At 45.9% G+C, this 27,419-nt stretch overlaps 1 protein-coding gene across 3 annotated transcripts; it reads left to right on the forward strand.

Moving 5' to 3' along the window:
• Nucleotides 1-4,376: 4,376 nt before the first annotated feature.
• Nucleotides 4,377-22,656, forward strand: Pmvk (phosphomevalonate kinase). Of its 3 annotated transcripts, none has more exons than XM_090340873.1 (6): nucleotides 4,377-4,592; nucleotides 6,444-6,507; nucleotides 9,715-9,867; nucleotides 13,091-13,220; nucleotides 22,143-22,278; nucleotides 22,430-22,656. In XM_090340873.1, the coding sequence occupies exons 1-5, from the start codon at nucleotides 4,477-4,479 to the stop codon at nucleotides 22,265-22,267; spliced, it is 588 nt and encodes a 195-aa protein (XP_090196999.1). In that variant the 5' UTR covers nucleotides 4,377-4,476; the 3' UTR covers nucleotides 22,268-22,278; nucleotides 22,430-22,656. The 3 variants fall into 3 exon arrangements, with proteins under 3 accessions (XP_090196999.1, XP_090197000.1, XP_090196998.1); XM_090340874.1 differs by having other exon boundaries at nucleotides 4,382-4,592; nucleotides 22,143-22,174; nucleotides 22,430-22,655; XM_090340872.1 differs by lacking the exons at nucleotides 22,143-22,278; nucleotides 22,430-22,656 and adding an exon at nucleotides 14,381-14,809 and having other exon boundaries at nucleotides 4,437-4,592.
• The last annotated feature ends 4,763 nt before the right edge of the window (nucleotides 22,657-27,419 follow it).

The raw sequence follows: 27,419 nt of genomic DNA on the forward strand, positions 1-27,419 counted from the left end.
CTCTGGAGTAGCCAAGATTGTAGGCCATGAGCCACTTATGGCTGGCTGGCCTCAAACTCTGAATACTCCTATTAAACCTCCCAAGTAGTTGGGATTATAGGCATGCACCACCACAACCAGCCCAAGACCTTCTTCTTCTTTTTTTTTTTTTTTGTCAGTCCTAGATTTGGGCTTAGGGCTGGAGCCCTGTCCTTGGGCTTTCCCAAGGCTAGAGTTCTACCACTTGAGCCATGGCACCACTTCCAGCTTTTTCCTATGTATGTGGTACCCAGAAATCAAACCCAGGTTTTCATGTATGCTAGGCAAGCACTTCTACCATTTGGCCAAACTCCCGGCTCTAAGACCTTCTATTTTTAAGGGACAAATTCTATTTCTTTGGCCAGTTCCCAGAACTATCCCAGTTGGCTCCCACTCACTTTTCCTTCCATTCTTACCTCTCAGTCTCCAACCCTCACCTCTTTCCCAGGCTCCTCCAGAGCTTCCCTTTCCCCCAGCACCCTCAAGTTAGCTTTCTACCACCTTCTATCCATGGCCTCTCACCTCCTGTGAGATCTCTTCTGTCTTCCTGTTTCCCAGGTCCTTTAGGCCCTATTGTTTACTCCCAACTGATGTGACCGCTGGGGTGGTGGTGAGTCACCTACAGGCCTGGCCATCCCTGTCAGCTCCATGAGAATCAGGGCATGTGTTCCTTTGAGAGTCACTCCCATTTTCTTTTGCTGGGCTCAAGGACAGATACGCGCCCAGCTGGCCACTGGCATGGAAAACTCCCAAGGCCACCTTGTAGAAACCTCTCTCTCTTCCCCTCCCCTTCCTTCTCTCCCTTTTCTTCTCTTCTTTCCCTTCCTTTCCCCCTCCTCCCTTCTCCTGTCCCCCTCCTTTCCTTTTCCCTTGTATTTCTCTCTGTCTGTCTCTGTCTCTGTCTCTCTTCAGTGCTAGGGCTTTGGACCTAGGGCCTGCAGCATTCTAGGCATGTGTTCTATCATGTAAGCCATGCCTCAGTGCAAACACAGATCTCTTTCCAGCCTTGTCCTAGTCTCCTTTCACATGTTCACAGCAGGGTCTGGGAGGAGCCACTTTTTTTTTTTTTTGTGGGTCATGGGGCTTAAACTCTGGGCCTGGGTGCTGTCCTTGAGCTCTTCAGCTCAAGGCTACTGCCCTACCCCTGGGCCTGGGCATTGTCCCTGAGCTCTTCAGCTCAAGGCTTCTGCCCTACCCCTTGAGCCACAGCACCAATTCTAGTTTTCTAGTGGTTACTTGGAAGTAAGAGTCTCACGGACTTTAGTGCCTAGGCTTTGAACCAAGATCCTCAGATTTCAGCCTCCTGAGTAGCTAGGATTACAGATGTGAACCACTGTGTACAGCTCTGAGCCACTTTTTCTTTCTCTTCTTTCTCTTTCTGCTGAGGATTGAACCCAGGCCCTTCAGGATGCTAGGTAAGTGCTCAGAGCTACATTTCCAGCCTTCATTTCTGTTTCATTGGTAAATTTGTGTCACTGGCTTTGTGCATTCCATTTGTTATCTCAACTCCAGCTATCTGAACAGCTGGCCCAGAAGGAATTTCCTCTGACCACCAATTGCTCCTTCATTGGCCCTGGCTTGTAGGTAGGTGAGAAGCAGTTTGAGAAGAGCCTCTCAGGATAATCAGTCCCACCTCTTGTTCAGAGATGGAAACCTGAGGCTCAGAGCAGAAAGTGACTTGTCCAAGATCCCAACTTGCTCAGAACAGAGTGTGGCCTAGAATTTAGGGTTGCTGACCCCTAGCTAATAATAATAATAATAATAAATATTATTATAATTATTATTAATGCTCTACCCCTTTGAGCCACAGTACCCTTTCAGTTTTCTGGTGGTTAATTGGAGATAAGAGTCTCATGGATTTTCCTGCCTGGGTTGGCTTCAAACCTTGATCTTCAGATCTCAGCCTCCTGAGTAGCTAGGATTACAGGCATGAGCCACTGGCATCTGGCTCTGGGCTTTGCATTTGTTAGGCAGTGGTCCGACCACTAGAGCCAAGGACCCTCCTATTCCTCCTTCCTCACTCCACTCCCTATCCTTAACTCTTGGAGTTTGGGATTTAGGCTCTGAGCTGAGGCTTGGAAGAGCTGTTTGCTACAAGTCAGGTTCTTGTCTCTGGGATATGACCTTACTATAGCTCTGTGGGCAAAGATGTCTGATGGTGGCCACAGGAGGGCAGCAGCAAGAGAGCTAGGAGAGTGGCTCTTGGAGGACTGAGATGGAAGGGCAGGAGTGGCTTTAAGGAGCCCAGGACCTTGCATAATGGGGTATGAAGTTGTATCCCCCAAGCCCTGGGGATACCCATGGAGGGGGCTCGTCTAGCTTCAGAGGAAAAGTCTAATTCCCTGAAGAATCCCCCATTTGTGTGTTCCTTCTTCTTCTGATCATCTATCACTTGGGGATGCTCTTCCTATGCTTGAGGCTCGGTCGGTGTGGTTTGATGTGCTTTCCTGAAACTGAGAAAAGTACTGCATATAGTGTTGGGCAAAAAAAATTGCTGAAAGGAGCTAGCCCTGCCTGCCAGGCAGCCCCCAGAGATTCATCCTCTCCTTTTTCTCATTCCCTACCATGCCAGTTCTATTCCTCATCTGCCAGGCTTCCTTGCTCCTGGGCAATGGTATCAGGCAGACCAATTCACAATCGATATCCACAGCCTGTATTTGCTGGCAATGGGTTGTGGGAGAACAAAACTGGAATAGGAAGCATGGAGAGAAAGCAGCGGCAGTTGACAGTGTTTGAGAGCTGGACCATATTAATTCTTGTTCCATGAAGGGACAGGCTGGCCTTGGGAGGGGGTTGACCTTGGCACCCTATGCCAGCACAGACAAAGCCAGCCTTCCCCATTTCCTAGGCTCTGTGCAGCTGAATAGAATAGCCCGGCACGCTTATAACACCTTAAGGTATGTGAATACTTCAAGCAGCATTCATTCAAATAGGTCTGGTTTGACATCTAAGCTGTCCTCTTGGCCTGTGAGGCAAACCTCTTCTTCAGTGGTCCACACTTTTAGTGACGGATGCCTTTTGGTGTCATTGTGCTCCTGACTACAGGAGACACCTCACTGTTGCAGTGGCTTCCTTGAGCATCAGCCTCCAGAAACCCCCTTGGGGGCAGTGGTATCAAACATCCTCAACTTATAGTCTCAGTTTCCCAGGACTCTATTAGGCAGTACTGGCTCACCCCTTCTTCCTGTCTCCACCTCACCAGCATCCAGCCATCACTTACTTAACCAGTATCTCACATCTGTGCTTCCAGAGCTTTCCACAGCTTGCAGAGACTTCCTTCCCCACCCCCTTGTCTGACATTCCCTTTGGCACTGGAAGGCAGTCAGGCAGGGCAACTATTGTAGAACAGCTAGTGGAGTACTTAGGAGGGATGTGCTGCTTTGGGGAGAATGTGAGCATGTGACTGGAAGGGTTGTGTGGATGAGTGTGTGAGGTGGTAGGGATGACAAAGCCCAGAGGAGTTGATATCTGGAAGAGGGTGTGTGCACACACATCAAGATGAGGCAGTGCATTCTGTTCTGAGGTTCAGGAGAAAAAAAAAATCACGACAGAAAGTCATAGTTAACTTGGAGTTGACTCCAACTGGACTTCTAATTTTGCCTCTCATTTCCCGGCAGGGAGCTGGACTCCTGAGTAAAATTATGGAATCTTGGTCCAAAAAGGGTTTGGAGTTTAAAAAAGAAAAGAAAAAAAAGTCTGTTTCCAACTAAGCTATTGCTGTCTCCCGCACTCGCTGGCTTCCAGGGAGTTTTAGAGAGGATGCTATAGCTATGGAAACAGACGAAATACTTCTTGCTGAGCATCAAGAGTTTCTCTAGTTAGAAAACCTGTTCAGCAGTAAGTCAGCGAGAGCTCTAATGAGCTCCTCTAGTGTGACGTCACGACCCAACCCCCCAACCCTCAGGACTCACCGGCTAGGCAGACCCATTCTTCACTGAGGGGAAGACACAGGTTTGCTTTTACAACAAACAAAACAAATAGCGCATGGAAGCCGTCTTCACATTAGGGCGCTTGTTCATTTCTCCCGGAGTGTTGGTAGAACTGTGCGGAAGGGAGGTAGGGGGTGTCATTTTAGGAAATTTTAAGCCATTTCCCCCCCCTCCTCCCGGAAAGTAGTTGCGTCCACTGCGCCCTTAGGCGTCAGTTAAGAAGGCGGGGCTGTGACGCAGCGTCGTGGGCGGAGCTGGGCTGTGCCAAGTGAGTGCGGGTGGGGGAGCTTCTTTCGTGAAGAAGGCTGCCCTGGACGCACAGCTCTTTCTTTCTAGGTGCAGCTCCTCCCTCTTTTCTCAGTATTTGTTCCGACGTGGGGAGAATGTCTAGAGTCTCGGCAGGCTGCGGTCGGTCCCGCAGCAGTGGAGAAGCGGGGCGGAATGCCTCCCCCTGGCTGCCGCTATTGGACGAGTCCACTCCGCTCCGCGGGTGGCGTGAGCTGCGGGGGCTGAAGTGTCAACTTCGGGGATGGTGAAGCGTGGAGACCCTATGGCCCCGCTTGGAGGCGCCCCGCGGCTCGTCCTGCTGTTTAGCGGGAAGAGGAAATCCGGGAAGGACTTCGTCACCGAGGCGCTGCGGAGCAGGTGTTTGCGGGGCGGGAAAGAGGAGAGGGAGCTTTGCGCGTCACCTTCCTCGGGGGGTGTTCCCATCTGAATCAGGGGTCGTCGGTGGCGGACCGGAGGACACATGCTTACACGTGTTCTGATGATGATGATGATGATGATGATGATAATAATAAAAACCAGCCCCGAAGCTGTAGCTCTGTCTTCAAGAAGCATTAGTAATAGTTCTTACCAAACCACTTTCCAGGTGCCATTGTCAACGTTAAGCTCCTAAAGTCACTGCCACAGATAAGGAAACTGAGGTGCTGATAGGAGATTTCCCTAAATTAGTAACGTCCCCAGTGGATAGAGAATCTGTATCCAATACACCATCTTGAGAGAAGGGGTTTGTGGAATCTTTATTACATGCTGGGCACTATGTGTCTCCATGTGCTATTTCGTCTTGAAGACCTCTTTATTCGTAGTCTTAGCATTTGTTTGTCACAGATTAGTTCGCTAGACAACATAGTTCTCGTCTCTTAAAAAAACGTTAAAGGAGTAGGAAGCATGGCTCAAATGGTAGAGCACCAACTTAACAAGCAAGTGAACCAAGTCTGAAGCCCTGAGTTCAAATTCCTGTGCCTCTTTCTGTCTTTTCCAGGGATATGGCTTAATACTAGCATTACCTACCAAGTGCAAAGCCTTGACTTGAAACTCTTAATACTACCAAAAAGAAAAAAAAAAAAAGTTCATCAAATTCAACTTTGGCTCCTGGAATTGGCTTCTTTCTATATTCACTATCTCCCCAAATACCAATCCCCTCTCTCTCTGTGTTTTGCCTGGAAGCATGATCAGGGCAGCATTGCTGGCAAGGCCTGGGCTGGGACAGGAGAGAAGCAGGGAGAGAATGGGGTGAGGTTACTCTTCAGGGCTTCTGAGATATTTGGAAAAACCTCAGGGAGAGGCCACTACCAAGTATTTTACCATGTTTTCTAGGTGTTTTACCATGTTTCATAAATTGGGTCTTCTCTTAGTCCCAAACACTGAGATCAGATAGTCATCAGAAGCATAGACTCTGGAGCTATATTGCTGGCTTTCATGTCCTGTCTCAGATCCTAGTTTCGACTCTGGGACACATTACTTATCCACTCTGCCTTCGTTTTGTCCTGTTAAGTGGGAATAATGATGGGATGTAAAGAAGGACTCAATGAGATAATGCATGTAAATGGCTAGTAAAGGTTCAGGAATTAAATGTTGGCTTTTTTCTTTTTATTTTACAAATACTGGTTTCATTTTTTACCATGTTGCTTTGGGTGAATCATTCTCACTTAACCTCAGTTTTCTCATCCAAAACACTTATTTTACTGTGCTAATATTTAAAGGTATGTGTGTGCATTTCAAGTCCAGAGCAGGAATCAAGTATTTTATTCCCATTTGTATTTCCCTGGATCTAAATGTACCATCCAATAAATCACTGCTTAAGTATACTGCGTAACTGAAGGAATGCATTATTTACTTATGTTGTGGTGATTTGGTCAATTGAGACCACAATAACCCTAACAGTGAGAAAATAAGTTTCGAGTCCCAGCAGTAATAGAATCCAGCCAGAAGATAGTCAAGCTTAGAAATGAACACATCCTTCTCAAGTTTAGGTCCTACCTGTTAGTTTCTGAACTCTTATATTCCTTTGAATTTCACAACAGTCCTGTAACAGGCAGCAAGAGCGTCATCCCTACTACGAAAGAAAATGAGGAAAGTTGAGACCTGTCAGAGCTGTGTAGATACCAGTAGTAGAAATGAGATTTCAGTCCTGGCTATTATACTTCTCTTCTGGAGGCTGGAATCAACTCAAAGTTCAAAGTTAACTGGATTCATAATCTCTCTGACCCCTAGGCTTGGAAATGATGTCTGTGCTATCCTCCGGCTCTCTGGTCCGTTGAAGGAGCAGTTTGCTAAGGTAGGTGGTAGCTCATGAAATCTGATGGTTGAGAGCAGCGACTCCAGAGCTTTGGAGCTGTGGCTGCTGTTTGAGTCAGCAGCATGGTTTCCATGACTACTGCTAGACGGGTGGTAGCCAACTCCTAGTTTTCTGTGAATGGATTTTGGAGGGGGGGTGGGTCATTGTCAGCTTAAACTTCTTTTCTAGTAACCTTATTTATGCATATGCAAGAAGGGTAGACAGAACAAGCTGTAGACATTTTGAGTTGACAGTTCTGATGCTGCGTGAGTAGCATGTCCTCTTACTGAAAATATATGACACCTCACATCACCACCCTCCCTACCTGTCTGACCTGATGCAACCTCTGGAATATTCTCCTGAGACATTTAGTTGCTAGAATTGTCAAGATATATAGATAATGCCGGGTGTTGGTGGCTTATTCCTGTAATCCTAGCTACTCAGGAGGCTGAGATCTGAGAATTGTGATTTAAAGCCAGCTTGGCAGACAAATGTGAGAGACTATCACCAGTTAACCAGTAAATATGAGAGGTGAAGATGTGGCTCAAGTGGTGAAGAACCAGCTGGGAGCAGGAAGTTCTTGAGAGAGTGGGAGGCCTTGAGTTCAAGCTCTAGTACTGGTGACTGGCAGTTCTGGGGGAACTCAAGGCCTTATAAGATTTACCCCTTGAGCCAATGGTCCCTGCCCTTTTTTGCTCTTGTTAATTTTCAAATAGAGTCTGGTATTTTTGGTGGTTGTTGTTTAGGATCTTCATCCTCCTATTTATGACTCAAGCATAGCTGGAGGTCTAACTTTTTCCCAGGCTGGTCTTGAACTGTGATCCTCCAAATCTCTGTCTCCTGAATAGTTAGAATTGCAGACATGAGCCACCATGCCTGACCTGGGAGTTAGCATATTTTTGGGAAAGGATTATGTATTTAGATTATGTATTTATTTGTTTATTTTTTTAAGATAGTCTCACTCTGTAGCTCAGACTGGTTTCAAATTGGGTTTTTAGTGTGCTTTGTTTTCTTTTTCTTTTGCCAGTCCTAAGGCTTGAACTCAGGGCCTGAGCACTGTCCTTGGGCTTTTTTCAAGGCTAGAGCTCTACCACTTGAGCTACAGCACCACTTCTGGCTTTTTCTGTGTATGTGGTACACATCCTGGTTTTCATGTATGCTAGGCAAGCACTCTACCACTAGGCCGAACTCCCGGCCCAAGGGATGGCAGTTTTAAGGCTGTCCTTGACAGGCCAGCTGTTATTCACCTCAAAATACAGATCTCAAAGGAAAAGTTATTCTATTTTTTTTTTTTTTTTTGTCGTGGAGCTTGAACTCTAGGCCTGGGTGCTGTCCCTGAGCTCTTCAGCTCAAGGCTACTGTTCTACCATTTGAGCCACAGTGCCACTTCTGGTTTTCTGGTGGTTAGTTGGAGATGAGAGTCTCATGGACTTTTGTGCCATGGCAGGCTTTGAGCCTCAGATCTCAGCCTCCTGAGTAGCTAGGATTACATGGGTGAGCTACTGGAGCCCCGCTTTTTTGTTTTTGTCATGGGCCTTGAACTCAGAGCCTGAGTGTTTCCCTTCACTTTTCAGTATTCTACTACTTTGATCCACAGCTCTACTTCTGGCTTGTTATTTTATTTTATTGTCGGGATAATGTATAGAGGGGTTACAGTTTACTTCTGGCTTTTTGGTGGCTGACTGGAGGTAAGAATCTCATGGTTGCCTAGGCTGGTTTGAACTGTGATCCTCAGATCTCAACCTCCTCAGTAGTTAGGATTATAGGAATGAGCCACCAGTGCCTGGCTCTGTACTGGTTCTTAGAGTCACAGTGGGAAATAGAACCGATGGGCAGGCCATGATGCTCCTGCAAGGATACCAGCTCACAAGTAAGAGGTGGCTGCCCAGCAGGTCCTGAATAGGGACCAGGAAAGTGAGAGCCCAAGGGAAGATGGCTTTTTGCAATGAGCTAGTAGCAGAGCCAGACTTTTTTTTTTTTAGACCCCTTCCTTTCCTGAGGCCCTCTGGAGGGACTGTTCCGATTGTCAGTACCTGGGTGAAAGGGGATGCCAGATCTTGAAGCAGTTCCCCTGGGGCAGGGTATCCTCCGGCTGGGCATATGAGGGCCCAGATGTGCCAAAAGTCTAATGGCGTGATGCTGTTCCAGCAAGTCTCTGGAACTTGTCACAGTCCCTCTGGGGTTTGGGATGAGACAAATGATGCCATAGGATAGTGGAAGGACAGGGAATGTTCTTTTCTTTCTTTCTTTCTTTCTTTCTTTCTTTCTTTCTTTCTTTCTTCCTTCCTTCCTTCCTTCCTTTCTTTCTTTCTTTCTTTCTTTCTTTCTTTCTTTCTTTCTTTCTTTCTTTCTTGTTAGCACACACACACACACACACACACAGTTGCAGGGCTTAAACTCAGGCACTGTCCCTTAGCTTCTTCTTTTTTTTTTTTTTTGGTAGGTCTTGAACTTGGCCTGGGGCGCTGTCCTTGAGCTCTTGAACTCTAGGCTACAGCCCTACCCCTAGGCCTGGGTGTTGTCCTCGGCTCTTCAGCTGAAGGCTACTGCCCTACCCTTGAGCCAATCCCCACTTCTTGGGTTTTTTTTTTTTTTTTCCTAGAGGTTAATTGGAGATAAGAGTCTCAGGTTGTTTTGTATTGGGGCTGGCTTTGAACCTTGATCCTCAGATCTTAGCCTCCCGAGTAGCTCAGGTGTGAATTACCACACCCAGCTTCCCTGAGCTTCTTTGTGCTCAAGCATTCTACTACTGGAGCCACAGTGCCCTTTCCTTCCTTCCTTCTTTCCTTCCTTCCTTCCTTCCTTTCTTCCTTCCTTCCTTCCTTCCTTCCTTCCTTCCTTCCTTCCTTCTTTCCTTCTTTCTTTCTATTTCTTTCTTTCTGCTCCTCCTTCTCCTCCATATATCATTGGTTGAAGCCTATGCCTGGGGAATGCAAACTAATTTCAGGATTAGTTTAAGCCAGAAATAATTGGGGAAGGTAAAAAACTGCAGAAGAAAAAACACATCTCATTTCACATTTCAAATACTTTCTGGAATTATCCCAAGACCTTTTTTCCATCTCCTAATAGGATTTTCCCCTTACTGGATGCTCTTACAGAGAAAAGCTTGCTTGTTCCTATATTGGCCTTGGCCTGGGAGGTGGCGGGGCAGGCTGGTTCTTCCTTTTTAGGAGAGACAGCACCATGGATGGACTGTGCTTTGGGCAGGACCATGGTTTGGACTTCCAGAAACTCTTGGATGCCAGCACCTACAAGGAGGCCTATCGGAAGGATATGATCCGCTGGGGGGAGGAGAAGCGCCAGGCTGACCCCGGTTTCTTCTGCAGGAAGATCGTGGAGGGCGTGTCCCAGCCCATCTGGGTAAGAGGGCTCCATGACAGCGTGAGGCAAGTCTGTCTCCCCAACCCTCTGTTGTGCCCATCTCTCTGTCTTTGTTGCTACCATCCTGTCCCAAGGCTTAAGAATCCTGCCTTGGCACTTGCTCTAGTCCATGTGCCTGGCTCTCATTTTTACTCCTATGATCTATTTCAATGGCTCCCCAATATTCTCATGAATAAAATCAATGTCATTTTGGTGGTACATAGTTTAAACTCAAGGCTGTGTGCTCGTAAGGCCACGGTTCTACCATTTGAACTATATCCCATTCTTAAAATCAGTCTTTGTCGTTAATCCTGGGCCTTGCATGGTCTAGCCTCTGGCGTGTGTGTGTGTGTGTGTGTGTGTGTATACTAGGATTTGAAAACTCTGGGCTTGACTGTTGTTCCTTAGCTTTATCACTCAAGGCTGATGCTGTATCACATAGGCCACACCTCCACTTCCAGGTTTTTGCTGGTTAATTGGAGATAATTTTTGGTGGTTAATTGAAGTCACAGACTTTCTTGCCTATTCTGGCTTCAAACTGAGTAGCTAGCCTCACTTTTCTCCTTGAGTTTCTACCACCCTGCTTTTCTCTCTTCCTTAAATAAATCAAGACTTTGCATATGTTCTTCTACCTGCCTGTCTGCCTGCCCTTTCTCACCCTTTACACTTGGTTAGCTCCATATCATATCATTTCCCCGAGGAAGTCCCTGGAAACCCAAGATTCTTTTTTTGTTGTTCCTGGGGCTTGGACCTTGAGCATTGCTCAAGGCTCCCGCTCTACTACTTGAGCCACAGCCCCACTTCTGCTTTTCTGGTAGTAAATCCATACAAGAGTCTCACAGAGTTTTGTGCCTGGGCTGGCTCTGAACCGCGATCCTTAGATTTCAGTCTCTTGAATAGCTAGGATTACAGGCCAAGATTTTGTTTGTTTCCATTTCTTAGAGTTCATTTTGATGAATGTTGTTTACGATCGGAAGCACATAGGAATTACATCTTTGTATTCCTCTCCTAGGGAACCCAAACCATTTTTTTGTGATAAGGCTTGAAATTGGGGACTGGACTCTGTCTCTGAGCTTCTTTTTGCTCAAGGTTAGTGCTCCACCATTTGAGCCATAGCACCATTTCAGGCTTTTCTCTTTCTTCCTTCCTTCTTTCCTTCCTTCCTTCCTTCCTTCCTTCCTTCCTTCCTTCCTTCCTTCCTTCCTTCCTTTTCTCTCTCTCTCCTCTTTCTTTCTTTTCCTTTCTTTCTTTTTTTTGCCAGTCCTGGGCTTGAGCTCAGGGCCTGAGCACTGTCCTTGGACTTTCTCAAGGCTGGAGCTCTACCACTTGAGCCTCAGCACCACTTCCGGCTTTTTTCTATGTATGTGGTACCAAGGAATCAAACCTGGGTCTTCATGCATGCTAGGCAAGCACTTTAACCACTAGGCCAAACTCCCGGCCCTTTTCCTTTTTTTCTTTCTTTCTTTCTTTCTTTCTTTCTTTCTTTCTTTCTTTCTTTCTTTCTTTCTTTTTTCTTCCTTCCTTCCTTCCTTCCTTCTCATAGACTTTCCTTCCTGGGCTGGCCTTCAACTGTGATCCTTAGATCTTAGCTTCCTGAGTATCTAGGATAAGAGGTATGAGCCAATGACACCTGGCCAGAACTCAAGTATTTATTTTTTTTTTTACCAGTCCTGGGGCTTAAACTCAGGGCCTGAGCACTGTCCTTGGACTTTCTCAAGGCTAGCGCTCTACCACTTGAGCCTCAGCACCACTTCCAGCTTCTTCTATGTATATGGTACTGAGGAATGGAACCCAGTTCTTCATGCATGCTAGGCAAGCACTCTACCACTAGGCCAAACTCCTGGCCCCAGAACTCAAGTCTTAATAAGTGCTCCTAGCAGGTGCTCCCTGGAACCCCTTGTTTTTCCTTCCTTATACAAAGCCATAGTAAATGGTGGGGATATCTACGTATACCAGATACTGCTCCAGGTTCTGAGGGTGCACTGGCCCAAAAGTGCATTGAAGCCTTTACCTTAGAGCTTACTTCTGTCCTGCTGGGGCAGGAGAGAGTGGAGCATAGCATTTATCAGGCAAAGATAAAGACCATGCAATGAACAAAGCAGCCAAGGGTATGAAGCAGGTTGGGGCAGGGTTACTATTATATTAAGAGTGTCAGAAAGGACCTTATTGATACAATGGCAGATTATGGCATAAACAAAATTAGAGGGTGAGCCAAATGGATATTTAGGAAAATAGTACTCCAGAAAGGAGCAGGGAGGAAAGCCTTACAGGGGGCTATACTTTGTGTTTTAAAGAAAAGTCAGAGGGCCAGAGTAGTGACCTATAAGATGTTAAAGACGATCCTGAGAGGCTTGGGAAGAGTCTAGATTTTACTTCCATGTATGATGGGGACTCATTGAGGAGAGGAGTGTTTTGAGCAGAGGAAAGACATAACTTAAAATGTAAAAGCTAGCCAGCAATGTAGTCAGTGGGAGAATGCAACTAAGCCCTTGGATTCAGTGCTTAACACTGGAAAAAAGCTATTCTGTTGCTGACAGGAGAGGAGCAGGGACAGAAGCAGAGGCCTAGTCCAGGACAAAAACAAAACTGGTATTCTCAGAGCTTGGTAGAATAGAGAGACGAGGTAGCTTGTGTGTGTGTGTGTGTGTGTGTGTGTGTGTGTGTGTGTGTGTGTGGTCCTGGGATTTGAACTCAGGGTTTCATGCTTTCTAGGGGGTACTCTTCTGCTGAGCCACACAGCCAGCCTTGCACATGTCTTGAGACAACAGGAATTGAGTTGTTGACGGTTTGACTGTGGGGTATGAGGAAAGGAGCCTGTGCCAAGAATCTAGTTTGGAGCAGCTGGACAAGCAGAGCTGCCATTTTCTAAGACAGGAAGGGTGTATGTTGGGGGGGGGATTAGAGTTGAGTTTCCGCTGAGACCCTTGTCAACCTGTGCTGATCCCTGTTACTGAGGATGCTGTGGTTTCATGTGGCTCCTCTGCACTGGGAGCTCCGAGAGGGCAGGGCAGGTGTGTTTCGCGTGGTGCTGTCATTGGGTGAATGAGCCATCTGGTGCTCAGTGGCATCTCCTCAGTGAGTAACCAAGTGGAAGATGAGGCCTGTTCTCTGTCACAAGTTCAAGTGGATGGGAGTGGAGCTGCATCGCTGTCCCAGCTTCCATAGTTCCCTGGCTTCTAGCAGTCTCTTCTGCCTATCACCTGTCCATGTCCCTCCTCTGCAGCTGGTGAGTGACGCACGGAGATTGTCTGACATCCAGTGGTTTCAGGAGGCCTATGGGGCTGTGGCACAGACAGTCCGTGTGGTGGCTTCGGAGCAGAGCCGACAGCGGCGGGGCTGGGTGTTCACACCAGGTGAGTCTTTCGTAGCATCTGTTCTCAAGGCATGGCACACAGGGTCAGCAATCCCACCTTGTGCCAGAGGGGTTGGAGCCAGGCCCTCGTGACTCACGCCTGCAATCCCAGCTACTCAGAAGGCTGAGATCTGAGAATCAGTTAAAAGTCAACCAAAGCAGAAAAGTATATGAGATTTTTATCTCCAACTAACCACCAAAAAAGCCAGACATTGAATTTGTATCTCAAGTGGTACAGTGCTAGTTTTGAGCACAAAAGCTCAGAGGCAGCACCCAGGTCCTGAGTTCAAGCCCCAGAAGTGGCATACATACAAAACAGTAGTTTGGCAGAGGGTATTTGAAAGGGTCAAGATCTCCCGGTTGTCTTGCTGGGGCTGTCTTCTCCAGGCCACTGTGTTTCTCTGGGTTCTGATAGAACCATTCCATGATCCTGGAGAACAAGCTGACAAAGCGTCATTTCTACTTGATTAATGGAGGCCCTGGGATCTCTGATACCAGCCTAGGACTCGCTCTTGTGGAAGTTCTGAAGCCCAGCTCAGGCTTCTGTCCTATACCAGGTTACTGTAGCTCAGATGAGCTCAGATCCCATGGCTATAACCACTACTCATAGCTTAGCTCCAGCCAGCTGCATGCAGCATTTTTAAATATAGCATCTCACTTGACCATTGCATCAAACCCACCCCGTGGCTGCTGCCACGGTTCCTGTACCTATGGTAGATGGGCCACATAAAGTAAGAGGAAGAGCCTGATTCTCACCCTCTGTCTCCAACCTTGTACACATGGCCTCCCAGGAGGATTGAATTTAAGATTTTAATTTTAGATTTAAGGGTAGAAAAGGACACGGCTAGCCAGATCTAACATGATGTGTGACCCCTTGGTATGAGTGTGGCTCTAGATAACCAGCCCACTTTCTGTGCTCCAGAGGGGGAGAGGGCGGGAAGAGGGGGGTAGGAAGCAGAAGGGGGAGTGACTTGGGGACCAGCTGTGGGCCGCTACACCTGTATTACAATGGCACAGTGTGTCACCTGGTGACAAGTGTTCCAGGTGTGCAAGCTTGCCTCTGGGGTAGCAGAGGAGAGACAAGTCAAGGGCAGACCCCATCCTGGGAAGCCAGCATCCATACCTGGTGTTTGTCTTATTCCATCATGCTTCTTCCAACAGGGGTAGATGATGCCGAGTCCGAATGTGGCCTGGACAACTTTGGGGACTTTGATTGGGTCATTGAGAACCATGGAGATGAACAGCGCCTGGAGGAGCAGTTGAGGAACCTGCTGGAATTTGTTTGTTCCAGACTGTAGCTGTCAAGCTCTAGAGAGGGTGCTAGATTGGGGGCTCCCAGTCCTGAATGAAGTGGAAGAGCAGACCGAGATACCTGGCTTTAGCTTTCTGAGGGGCTGGTGGATGCTGGCCAGTCAGGAAGCTTTGGGGGACCTCATCTTCTCCATGGAGAGTGCTGTGTTGAAGCAGGAACATTACCATCCATGAGTACCAGGGCCGGCAGCCCTGTCCAGATGCTTGCAGTCCCTTGCTCTGTCTGGACAAGAGCTTGAAGCCCTTCTGCGTGGATACCAATAAACCTTGGAGTATACACTCAGGGCTGGAGATCTCTTATTTCTCACCGGCTGGCCTATGTGGGTCTCAGAAGGACCTGGAGTGTTGTGGTGGCTGTAGGTCCTCGCTCTACCTTCCACCTAGCTGAAAAGTATTCTACAGAGTTTGACCTGTGTCTGTATCCCATGGGTGGTGGGCCTGGGTTTGAGATCTCAGGAGCTTGCCTTTTAGGATGGCCCCAGGAAAAATTCTGTTCCATAGAAAATACCATTAGTGAGTATCTCTTGTATTGATATCATTTTTTTACAATTTTTAAATGTCTAGATTCTTCAGAGGCATTTAGCTGGTCCTGAGAATGCAGAAGTGAGTTGACTTGCTCACAGCTGGAGGGTTAACAGGTATGGGTGCTCAGAGTGAAATCAGACAGCCTGACACCTGACTGGACCCCTTCCCCCACATTCCTACAGATAGAGCACAATATCCCATAACTTTTTGCCACTCCCAGGCCAAGCTAAGCGCCCCAACTCTCTGGTCCTGGTTTCTTTTCTTTTCTTCCACAGAAAGGATTAAGAAAGCTTTGTATAGTATGTGAAATCTTGACTTTAAAAAAATTCAAATTCTCTTCTTTTTCTTATTGATGGTATTGGGATTTGAACTCAGGGCCAAGCAGATGCTCTACTGCTTGAGTCATTGAGCCATGCCTTCCTTCGCATCCTGGGCATTATCCCTTAGCTTTTATGCTCAAGGCTGGTACTCTTTCTTTTTCTTTTTCTTTTTCTTTTTTCTTTTTTTGTGGGTCATGGGGCTTGAACTCGGCCTGGGCTTTGTCCCTGAGCTCTTCAGCTCAAGGCTACTGCCCTACCCTTGAGCCAAGCCCCATTTCCTGTTTGCTAGAGTTTAATTGAAAATAAGAGTCTAGGTCCTTTTGTGCCCGGGCTGGCTTTGAACCTTGATCCTCAGATCTCAGCCTCCTGAGTAGCTAGGATTACAGGTATGAGCCACCGTGCCTAACTAAGGCTGGCACTCTTCTAACTTCTCTTTTTGTGACTTGACTTCCCTTCTTTCCTTCCTTCCTTCCTTGCTTCCTTCCTTCCTTCTTTCTCTCTTTCTTTCTTTGTCAAGGGACCTGAACTCAGGGTCTGGGAACTATCCCCTGAGCTCTTTTGCTCAAGTCTAGCACTCTACCACTTTGAGCTACAGCTCCACTTCTGGTTTTCCAGTGGTTAACTGGAGATAAGAATCTCATGCGGTGGGGGGTGGGGGAGGGTAATGGGTACCAAGACATGTGAAAGGGTATCAATGTACGTGAATTAATGCACCTTCTATCTGGAAAATATCATGTAACCCTTTTACTAATTACAATAAAAATATTTAAAAAAAAAAAAAGAATCTCATGGACTGGCTGGGAACGTGGCTGAGTGATGCCTAGTATGCATGAAGCCCTGGGTCTGATTCCTCAGCACCACAAACAGAAGTGGGAAGTGGTGCTGTGGCTCAAGTGGTGGAGTGCTAACTTTGAGCAAAAGCAGCTTAGGAATAGTGCCCAGGTCTAGAGTTCAAGCGCCAGAACTGGCAAAAAAAAAAAAAAAGTCTCATAGACTTTCCTGCCCTGCCTGGCTTTGAACTGCAATCCTCAGATCTCAGCCTCCTGAATAGCTAGGATTACCGATGTGAGTCACCAGCTCCTGGTTTTGAATTTCTTTTATCAAGATAAAAATTTTTGGGGTCAGAGCGCAGCGTAGTGTAGTGGTAGAGTACTTAGCATGCACAAAGCCTTGGGTTCAGTTCCTCAGTACCACATACACAGAAAATGCCGGCGCTGTGGCTCAACTGCCAGAGCACCAGCCTTGAGCAGGAAGTGTCCAAGTACAGTGCCTAAGCCCTGAGCTCAAGCTCCAGGACTGGCAAAAAACAAAACAAAACAAATTTGATTAGCATAAAAGGGTTTTATTATGACATTTCCATACATATAATGTCCTTTAATCAAATTCACTTTGTTTATTATTTACTTCTCCCCTCCCATTTAAAAAGTTTGCAGCTTTGATTACCCTTGACAATTGATATGTCTGCAAATTTGTAATAAAATAGTATGTGGGTGATATATTTTCTGAACTTATGCCAGGATCTGATTCCATTGTCTACTAGTATTTATGTCTGAGGTCACCTTGACTTATTCTTTTGAAGGTAACCTTTTATTTTGTTTTCTTCTATTTCTTCTTGTTTTCCCCTCCCATTTTTGAAATTTCATATCCTGGCATTCTCCAGGAGAACATGGAGGTATATTAGGAGGAAAGAGTTGGCAGCTAATAGTTTTCTGTGAATGAGATGGACATCTAAATGTTCTTGTACTTCCAAATGCCTGCTATAACCTAAAGAGGTCACCTTGGCAGACTGTGCAGTGAGGTTACCTCACAAATGTTTGTGGGAGCAGCTTTTTGCTTTGAGGATGAGAGTGTATTTTGATTTTGAAGTGGCCAAAGCATATTTGGTGCTAATTCCAGGTGAAGGTAGATAAGGTGAAGGCTCCAACCCTTTGGCCAGGAAAAGTAGGGCCTATAATAAAACAATCTAAAATGTCCCTGAAGTTATACTCCGGCCCTTTGCTTCTTGAGATATACTCATTGTGTAGCCTACGTTTATTTCTAAGTCTCCAATGCAGGAGCATTTGCCTTGTGGGACTGCAGACTTGTACACCCATGCCTAGTTTTGAGAAACATTTTGGAAAGTTGCTTTAGTATTTGGGTCCTTCCATTTGCTATTTATTCTGACCTGTCCTTCCCAGTTGCTCTGGGAAGTGCCCCACGCTGGGAGCTGTTAAAGAGAGATTGGTTCACACCTGTAATCTTATCTCAGGAGGCTGAGATCTGAGGTTAGAAGACAATCTAGGCAGGAAAGTCCATGAGACTCTTATTTTCATTGAACTACCAAAAAAGCCACAAGTGGCACTGTGGCTCAAGTGGTAGAGTGCTAGCCTTGAGCAAAAGAAGCTCAGGGACAGCACTCAGGTCCTGAGTTCAAGCCCCAAGACTGGCACAATTTTTTTTTTTTTGGTGCTTGGCACATACATAATAGGTCTTAATAAATGTTTGGAGAAAATGTGAAAATGTGTGTTAGGAAATAATACGACCTCAGCTTATTGGCTCAAGGTAGTTAGCATTCAATTGGGCATAAGAAGTTATGGTGGGTTTGAAGACCATAATGAACTGGCTTCTGTTGGGTTATTCTTATTCATATACTGTGGCATGCTGGAAAATATTTCACAGTCATCTCTCAAAACAAAATACGGAGTTGTAGCATTCAACTATTTCTGAAGTGTAAATACTTCGGCTAAGGCTAATTTCAAGCTATGGCGTGATGTCAAATGGCTAGCAAAATTTCTGAACACTTAAAAATTGGTTTTTGTGAGCCAGTAGGCACTGGTCCACATGAGTTCCAATACACCCGTATAAAAATTCTACAGGGCAGGGGCTGGGAGTTTTGCCTAGTGGTAGAATGCTTGCCTAGCATGCACGAAGGCCCAGGTTCAATTCCTAAAAAAAAAAAAAAAGCCAGAAATGGTGCTGTTGCTCAAGTGGTAGAGCTCTAGCCTTGAGAAAGCCCAAGGACAGTGCTCAGGCCCTGAGCTCAAGCCCAGGACTGGCAAAAAAAACAAAACAACAACAAAACCCTTCAGCTTCTTTTTCTCCTCCGTCATCACTCAGTTTGCTACCTCACATTTTTTTTTCCCCTCTGTAATATCCCAGCCATTTTGGGGGACCCTGGACTCCCCAACAATAGTTACCAGCATTCAGTGAACTGATCTAGGAATCAGTTTAATAGCACACTAGCTTCTCTCCACCTTGGGGCTGATAGAGAGCAGATCCGGCCTTCGGTGGGGCTGAGCTTTTAAAGGTAAACACCACATGCAGGCCGTGGTCACTGTATGACGTCACCTTACAATTCCCATAGTCAATAACCACAAGCATGAGACCATATGCAGGTGTTTGTAACAATACGAAGGTGGGCGAGCAGGTTAAACAGTTTTACAAAAACAAAAACAATTTGTCAGCTAACCCTGCCAGGTTGTTATTCCTGAGGCTTGAACTCGGGCCCGGGCGCTGTTCTTGAAGTCTCTCAAGGGTTGTAAGACTGCCGTATTGATGATGAAGCTGTGATGAACGTCGGCATCTGACTTGTTCACTTGTGACTTAGAAACCACTGATTAGGAGTTTAGTGACTTATTATATAGGGAACGGCTGTGCTCACTTTTGTGGCCCAGTTTCTAATCTAGAAGGTGCCTTTTGTCTGATAGCCAAGTGAAATAATCAATCTTCCTTTACACTTAGGGGATTGGAACCCCTTTCTTCCAGGTGAATCTATGGAGCATCCAGCCGAAGGTGAGCTCCTTGGAGCCCAAGCTAAGGGAAGTGCCAGCTCTCCCCAGGTGGCAAGAGGTAGATCTGCTGCTTGCTTCCTGATCCTTTATTTTGTCTGAAGCAGCTTCTAGAAGCAGGGCTCGCGGAAGGTCCATAGAAGGTCTCATTGTGTGATCCTTTCTGAAGGGTCCTTATAAGTTGATATGTGGATGTCACTGGAAGAGACTGTTACAATGAATCTCAGCAATTTAACCCCAAACCCCTTGGGTGAAGAAACAGGCCCAGGAAGGGGAGTGATTTGCTCAAGGTCAAATAGCCAGGATTTGGCCCCAATGCCCTTGACTCTTCCCTCACAACTCTTTTCTTTCCTTGAAGTTCTTTGAGAGAAGATAAACTGTGCCCTTTGACAGAAGGCTGGCAGAGGTGTTTTATTTCCTGTGTCCTGGCTTTATCCAGTCTTCCACCTGCCCACACTACCTGACCTGCTCAGGTGAACCAAGCTGCGACAGGATACAGAAACCATAGAGTCACTTCCCAGAAGGCAATACGCCTGCATGCTGTGGGAAGAAGAGCAGGAAAGATGAGTATACACTTGAACCTGTTGTTCCTTGGAGGTGGAGCTCTGCCCTTCACCATGGCTGCTATCCATCTGGGCATAGCCAATGGATTGCTAGCAAGGTCCCTCCTCCATGATACCTCTGGTGAGTTTCCAATCCTATCCAGACCTGAGCTAAGGATAGCTTTGGCACCTCTAGACTCCCACACAAGAGCTGGCTGGTTTTGCAAGATGGCTGGGAGGCCTCAGGACAGTTGGCTTGGAGTGGGGACGTTGTTCTAACACATCCGGGATGTTCCAGGAACCATGCTATCAATCTATTTGCCAGGCAAGCCAGAAAGGGCAGGAAGCCAAGATTTTGGATCAATTTGGCAGGCTCATTGTCAGCGTCTGTCCTCTGTGTGTGAGAGAGAGAGCTAGAAATAAGAGAAGGAAGGGGCTCAGAACCTTGCTTGGCAGGGTTGACAGGGCACACTGGACTGGAGGGAATGTTAACATGGATTGCATGTTTTATGGTGTACCATGTGCTTTATTGCATATCATTTTATTTGATTTGTGTGTATGTGTATGTGTGTATGTACTGTTACTGGGGCTTGAACTAAGGACTTGACATTCTCTTTTTTTTTTTTTTGGTAGGTCATGGGGTTTGAACTCAGCCTGCATGCTGTCCCTGAGCTCTTCAGCTTGAGGCTACTATAAGGACTTTACACTCTTGCTTAGGTTTACCACTCACAGCTGGTACTCTACCATTTGAGCCACACCTCTACTTCCTATTTTTTTCCCCATTAATTGCAGATAAAAGTCTTTTGGATTTGTTTGTCCAGGTTGGCTTCAGATCTCAATAATCCTGAGTTCTCAGCTTTCTGAGTAGCTAGAATTATAGGCATGAGCCACTGGTGTCTGGCTTCATTTGATTTTTGCAATAGCTATACTAATTTTTTTTTTATTGTTGGCCATGGGGCTTGGGACTGAGTGCTATCCCTGAGCTTTTCCACTCATTGAGGCTAGTTCTTGATTGGAGATAAGAGTTTCATGGACTCTTCTGCCTGGGTTGGCTTTGATCTCAGCCTCCTGAGTAGCTAGGATTACCGCCTGAGCCACCAGAGCTATACTATAGCATGTAGCTATACCTAGTAGCTATACTTTTTTTTTTTTGCCAGTCCTGGGGTTTGAGTTCAAGGCCTGAGTACTGTCTTTGGACTTTCTCAAGGCTACAGCTCTACCACTTGAGCCTCAGCACCACTTCTGGCTTTTTTCTATGTATGTGGTACCAAGGAATCAAACCCGGGTCTTCATGCATGCTAGGCAAGCACTCCACCACTAGGCCAAACTCCCGGCCCCTAGTAGCTATACTTTTGCCGCTGTTTTAAAGATGAAAAAATGAGGACAAAGACAAGTGTAATGACTTTGCTGCCTCACTCTAGTCAGTCCTGATTCTTGCCTGTGGCTACCTGCAGGAATCGGAGCAGGTTAGGTCACTTTCCCTGAGCTTTGATTCCCTCTTGTGAAAGGAGGACAACACTACTGATTGTGAAGTTTGTATAGGTAGCACAGTGTTTGCCCTTAGCACTAGCTTGGCGACTAGGACTCTTCCCTTTCCTCTTTGTCACAAATCATACTGTCAGAAGCAGTGGAGCTGGATCTGGAGATGAACTTCTATTCCAGAATCTGGTTTTGTTTCTTTGATATATGTGAGATGAGGTCAGCACTGCTTGGAAAAAAGGAGTTCTATTAAAAAAGAAGGAAGCAGAAATATGTGAACAAATGACTGAATACTGATGATGACCTATGTGACATTGTGTTTAGGCTGGCTTGTCTGGGGCTCTTATTGCTAGGTTTCTCTCTGCAAAGCCCTGACTTGCATATGCCCCCAAGGTGGGTCCCTCAAGGTGGGTCCCCCAAGGTGGGACCCCAAGGTCCCTGGGGCCTCCCTGGGACCTCCTCGTTCCTGTTCAGTGGACCTGATCCCATCATGCATGAAGGAGGTGACAGGCCAAAATCAGCCACAGAGCAAACTCAATTAAGCCTGCTAGGACCTGGGCTGGAGTGGTTTCTCCTACACAGACCACATGTGATTATTTCCTTGACAACAGAGGTCCATTTATTTTATTTTATTTTATTTTATTTTTTTAGGCCATGGAAATACAAGTCAGGGGCAATTCAAGATTTGGTCATACCAAGTTTCCTTTTGCCCATTATTCTTCAGTTTTGTGAAGCTGATGAGATTGAATTTGATCAGGTCAAAAATGATATAGTCACATTTAACTTCCCTTTTTAGCAAATTGATTATAAGTCAGCTATCCATTGTATTCATCCACCCAGTATCCTTTATCCACTGTACATAAACTCGGACATATAAAGTTAAGCCAAGCACATCCTTTGACTTCGTAACCTCAGCGATCGGCTGGAGAGGTAGATAGAAAATAGTGCTAAAGCATGTGTGCTACTTGTTTATATACAGTGACGCAGAAGAGGCGGCAGGGAGATATGAAGGTGAGAAGCAGGGTCTGTGGAATTCCATGTGCTGACTCCCGGAGACGAAGCAGGTCTTGGTGCCGTCTTACCTCCTTCAGTCTCTGCCATTAGGACCTACCCTGGTATGAAGGGCGGGTGGGGGTGTTGGAAGTGGGGGGGAGAATGGTGGGAATTTGGAGTGTCCAGCACATCACACATGTCCCAATCCTCCATCTTCCTCCTGTAGTTACTGATGAACTCTCCTGGGCTTCTGTTTTCTGCTTTCTACCCCAGGAAATGGCTGGACTCCACGTCAGGTGCACATCTTAATGCTGAGACTCCCTAGGACTCACAACTGCTTTTGGAAGTTCGTGCTCTGCTTCTCAGTTCTTTAGCCATTGGTTGTTCTCACCAAAGGTAATTAAAAAAATAATTGTTATTAGAAAGATGATGTACGGAGGGGTTACAGTTTCATAAGTCAGGTAGTAAGCACACACACACACACACACACACACACACACACACACACACACACATATTTTTGTCAGTCATGGGACTTGAACTAGTCTTGGGCTCTGTCCCTAAGCTCTTCAGCTCAAGGCTACCACCCTACTCCTTGAGCCACAGTGCCACTCCCGGTTTTCTAGAGGTTAATGGGAGATAAGAGTCTCACAGTCTTTAGTGCCTAGGCTGGCTTTGAACCTTGAGCCTCAAATCTCAGCCTCCTGAGTAGCTAGGATTACAGGTATAAGCTCCATTCCTCCATTTCTGTACACTCCCTTCCCCTCTCAAAGACAGGTAAATGAACAAACAAGACAAAAAGAAAAGAAAACAAAAACAACAACAAAGAGAAGACTTCTTGTTTCCATTTTACTCAAATCATTTAGAGGCACATAGGCATTGCACCTTTGGGTTTTTCCTTTAAGAATTCTCCTTTAGTCTCATTGTGTGTGGAATGCCTAGAGTCCTGTATACTTTATCCTGTTCCTGGGTATTTTAGATCTAGCTTCTGCATATGAGGGAAAACATGTACCTTTTGTCTCTCTGAGCTTGGCTCACCCCACTTAACATGATCTGTTCTAGGTTCATCCATTTACCTGAAGGTTATGGTTTTAATTCACTATGCAAAGTGTATGGTTGTTTTGGACCTAGGATATAGTGTCCTAGATGAGCCTGTACTCATAATTAGGCATTCATTATTTGAAGATTTTAGTCTTTTTCCCCCTGTTTTAAGGTTTGAATCCAGGACCTTATGCTTGCTCTACCACTTAACAATGTCACCAGCACTTACATGTTTGCTTTAGTTTTTTTTCTTCCTATTTTTCTTTTTCTAAATTGTGCCCTGGAACTCAGGGCTTTGTGTTCTTGCTTGGCATTTTTGTTCAAGGCTGGCACTGTACCACTTGAGTCACATATAAGCTGGAAGTTACATCCATGTCCAGCTTTTTGTTGGGTAGCTGGAGGTAAGAGTCTCATAGACTTTTCTACCTTAGAGTTCTTGGAATCACCACCCTCAGATCTCAGCTTCCTAAGTAGCTAGGAACCACCTGGCTAAAGATTTTTTTAATTAGAGTACATTAGTTTTATAAGGGGAGCTTCATTGTGACATTTCCATTACATATATACAATGTACCCCCATCAACCTCACCTTCTTTATCACTCTCCTTTATCCCCTTTCTCCACTTCTAAAAATAATTTCAAAATTTAAAATAATAATTTAAAATTTTATGGTTCTATTCTTATGCATGCAAATAAAATACTTTGACTGTATATTTCTCCTCTCCTTCCTGCTCCAACACCCTGTTCCACTCTTCTGTCATTCATTATTTTTTTAGGACATAGTAGTGTACCAAGAGTCTCAATGGTATTTTACATGTATATATATTTAAACCAGACTACCGTCCGCTTTCCTTGTCCCGCCTGAGTTCCTTCTCAAATGGTATCTTGCTTTTTCTCCAGGCAGGCACAGACTACAATGTTCGTCTTTACACTTCTTGGGTAGGTGGGTCCACAGCTACAACTTGTTTCTTAGCGACTGGGATGGAATCTCTCAAACATTTCCCCTCCTGTGGGCCTCCACATTAGTGATCCTTCCACGTAGCTAGGGTTTACAGTCATGAGCTGCCTGGGGCTTTGTAGTGGGGGTATTTTGGGTGGGCTATCCCAGCAGGACTGTTCCCCTTCTGATGACCATTCTCAGATGACCACCTGGTACCTCTGTTTTCCAGCCATCCTGAACTATTTTAGTTTTTGTTTGTTTTATCCCAGTTCCTGGGATGTTCTGTTCTATCTTCCCCTTCTGTTCTCCTGGCTCACTCTTCCTTTTGCTTGGCTCTCTCCTTCTGTGTCACTTTCTTAGTTTTATTTCTCCTTTGTCCACCTCCAGGGGTAGGAGTCTTTGCTCTGGGATTCCATCACTTGACAACTCTCCAAATGGTAAGGAGCTCTGAGAGATCAGGGTCTGGTCTCTCTTACTTATTCCGCAGTTGGTGGGCAGTCCATATTCTGGAATGAGAGAGTGGTCAGTATGATTATGAACCTGACTGTGACTTTACTTATGGCCATTTGGTCCCTTAGCGCAGATCCCATATGGATAGTAATGTTGTCGACACCTTCATGTTATTTCTGGTCCAGGAATTTGGTAGACCGGGAAGGTGGCAGAGCCAGAATGGCTGAACGCCAACCTGTGTTCCCTTCACCTTTCTTCTTCAACTTCATACTCCTCCTCCTGACTCTCCTGTTTCAGTGGTGGAGGGCCTGCCCTTGACTTTCACCTTGCTCACCACCTATTTATGACTTCATTGCATCAATTACCTATTTCCCATTCTTCCTGTATCAGCATTAAACATAAACTATCCTTTAAGTCCCTAGTGCTGGGGTTATAGGTATGTGCTACCACCACAATTCCCTTAACCCTTTAAAGCTGCAAAATCTGACTTCTGATCTCCTGTTCTACTGGAAATGGTTCTAAAAGGCCACAGATTTGCTCAGTTCTCACTCATGACCCCTCTGCACTGGCTGATCTGATCACTCAGGCCCTCTTTTTTTTTTTTTTTTTAATATGAATGTGTATTTATTTATTTATTTATTTACTTACTTGCCAGTACTGGGCTTGAGCTCAGGGCCTGAGCACTGTCCTTGGATTTTCTCAAGGCTAGAGTTCTACCACTTGAGCCTCAGCACCACTTCTGGGTTTTTTTGTATGTATGTGGTACCAAGGAATCGAACCCGGGTCTTCATGCATGCTAGGCAAGCACTTTAACCACTAGGCCAAACTCCCAGCCCCTCAGGCCCTCTTTCTTGAAGTCAACTCTTTTGTCTTACCTGCCCTCTTGTTCCTGCCTTTTCTATTTCTAGTCCCAGAATTTCAAGTATACCTCAGGCCCTTGCTCTCTGTTCTTCCTTGTCCGTCCTTCCTTGGAGAGCTTACCTTGATATGGCTCTCTGGAATTTTCCAATGTCTTTACATGGGCATAGGAAAACTACATTCACTATAAATTTCATTGACTCTTCAAAGTTGGCTCTTTCCCTTGTCTTGCCTATTCTACCATGAACACTGGAACGTAGCCAAATCTTTGGATCTTTCAAAACTTGGTGAACTTTAAAAAGAAACGCTGTCACTAAAAAAGAGAATTTAGAAGTGGTGACCTCAGTTGCTTTTTTTTTTTTGTCAGTTGTGGGACTTGAACTCTGGGCCTGGGTGTTGTACCTGAGCTCTTCAGCTCAAGGCTACCACCCTACCCCTCGAGCCACAGGGCCACTTGTGGTTTTCTGGTGGTTAATTGGAGATAAAAGTCTCACAGACAGGGCCAGGAGTTTGGCCTAGTGGTTAAAGTGCTTGCCTAGCATGCATAAAGACCTGGGTTTGATTCCTTGGGACCATATATATACAAAAAAAGCCGGAAGTGGGGCTGAGGCTCAAGTGGTAGAGCTCTAGCCTTGAGAAAGTCCAAGGACAGTGCTCAGGCCCTGAGCCCAAGCCCAGGACTGGCAAAAAAAAAAAAAAAAAAAGTCTCACAGACATTTTAGTGCCTGGGCTGGCTTAGAACCTCGATCCCCAGGTCTCAATGGCATGAGCCATTGGTGCCTAGCTTTGCTTAGCTATTTTGCTTAAGGCTAGTGATTTACTACTTGAACCAACTACATCTTCAGCCCAGTGTTATTTTGGAGATGAAGTCTTGAGGATTTTTTTCTGCCTGGACTGGCTTCAAACTGATTGTCAGATCTCAGCCTCCTGAGTAGCTAGGATTATGAGCATGAGCCACCAGTGCTGGCATGGTGACATTGCTTTTGCACATAGTTGAGCCAGTGCCTGTATCTGAAACTCTTATTTTTGAAGAATAGTAGGGAGAAGAAATAGTTCTCAAATAAATATGAATTGAGAAGATCCAGAACTGATGTTTATTCTGGTGGGGGCTCAGCCAGTAGTTTATGGGGTGTCCAGAGCTCAGCAAAGTAACAGAAGACCAGTGGCAGCCCCTGTGGACAAGCCTACCTCTTGTCCTAGAAGAGATGCTGAAGCCAGAGCTATCAGGATTAAGCTCAGCCCCACCTGGAAAGTGGGGTTGTGGTGCCTGTGTAGTCACACTGCCTTCCACTAGAGACATCTAGCACGCTTGCAGAGGCTGTGCATGCTCAGTGTTCCTGTCCTGCTCTGTGTGTAACAGATGAACAGTGGAGAGACTGTTGTGGGCGGTTGCGTGTGGGGTGGTGGAGCACGAGCACCCTCTGTTGGCAGGGCTGGATTTCTCCGGAAGTGCCCACCATTGGCACCAGAGTGGCCAGTTCTCCCCTGGTGGCTGGCAATGCTCATTTCCTTGCAGGTGGCTGGGACTTTGTCCTTTAGGTTGAGGTCCTACATCTAGCAGCTGACCTTGGCCTCTATGCTTTACTTTCCTTCCTTCCTTCCTTCCTTTCTTCCTGCCATTAACCTTAGAGGCAGCCAGCGTACCCACCCCATACACTTGTGGCTCTAGGAGAAGAGGTCAAGGGGCTAGTCTTTTATCCAGTTGACAGTAACAAATAAAACTAACAAGCCATCACATGGCGTGTGCTCTGATCGTTTGGAAAATAGACCCATGTAGTGACAAAATTAGAAAACACATAGCACAAAGTTGCCAACATATCAAAATTGATAGAATTTAATTGCTATACCTGTCTAAGTATACTGCTACTGAATCAGAGATGACTGGATGATAACAAAGACAAATATCATGAATAAATCACTTGATAATTTTTGAAAAGATTTATTTTTCTTGCTTTTATTGTAAAAAAAAACATAAAT

The sequence above is a fragment of the Megascapheus bottae genome, chromosome 10, assembly GCF_031878675.1.
Source record: "Megascapheus bottae isolate mThoBot1 chromosome 10, mThoBot2.hap1, whole genome shotgun sequence".
NCBI lineage: Eukaryota > Metazoa > Chordata > Mammalia > Rodentia > Geomyidae > Megascapheus > Megascapheus bottae.

What these genes read in the sequence shown, in the direction of transcription:
- Pmvk (XM_090340872.1), top strand. Translation starts at nt 4,477, where the DNA reads ATGGTGAAGCGTGGAGACCCTATGGCCCCGCTTGGAGGCGCCCCGCGG. An exon ending in TGAAGGAGCAGTTTGCTAAG is followed by an intron (nt 6,508 to 9,714) that starts GTAGGTGGTAGC and finishes TGCTTTGGGCAG; the next exon opens with GACCATGGTTTGGACTTCCA. An exon ending in GCGTGTCCCAGCCCATCTGG is followed by an intron (nt 9,868 to 13,090) that starts GTAAGAGGGCTC and finishes CCTCCTCTGCAG; the next exon opens with CTGGTGAGTGACGCACGGAG.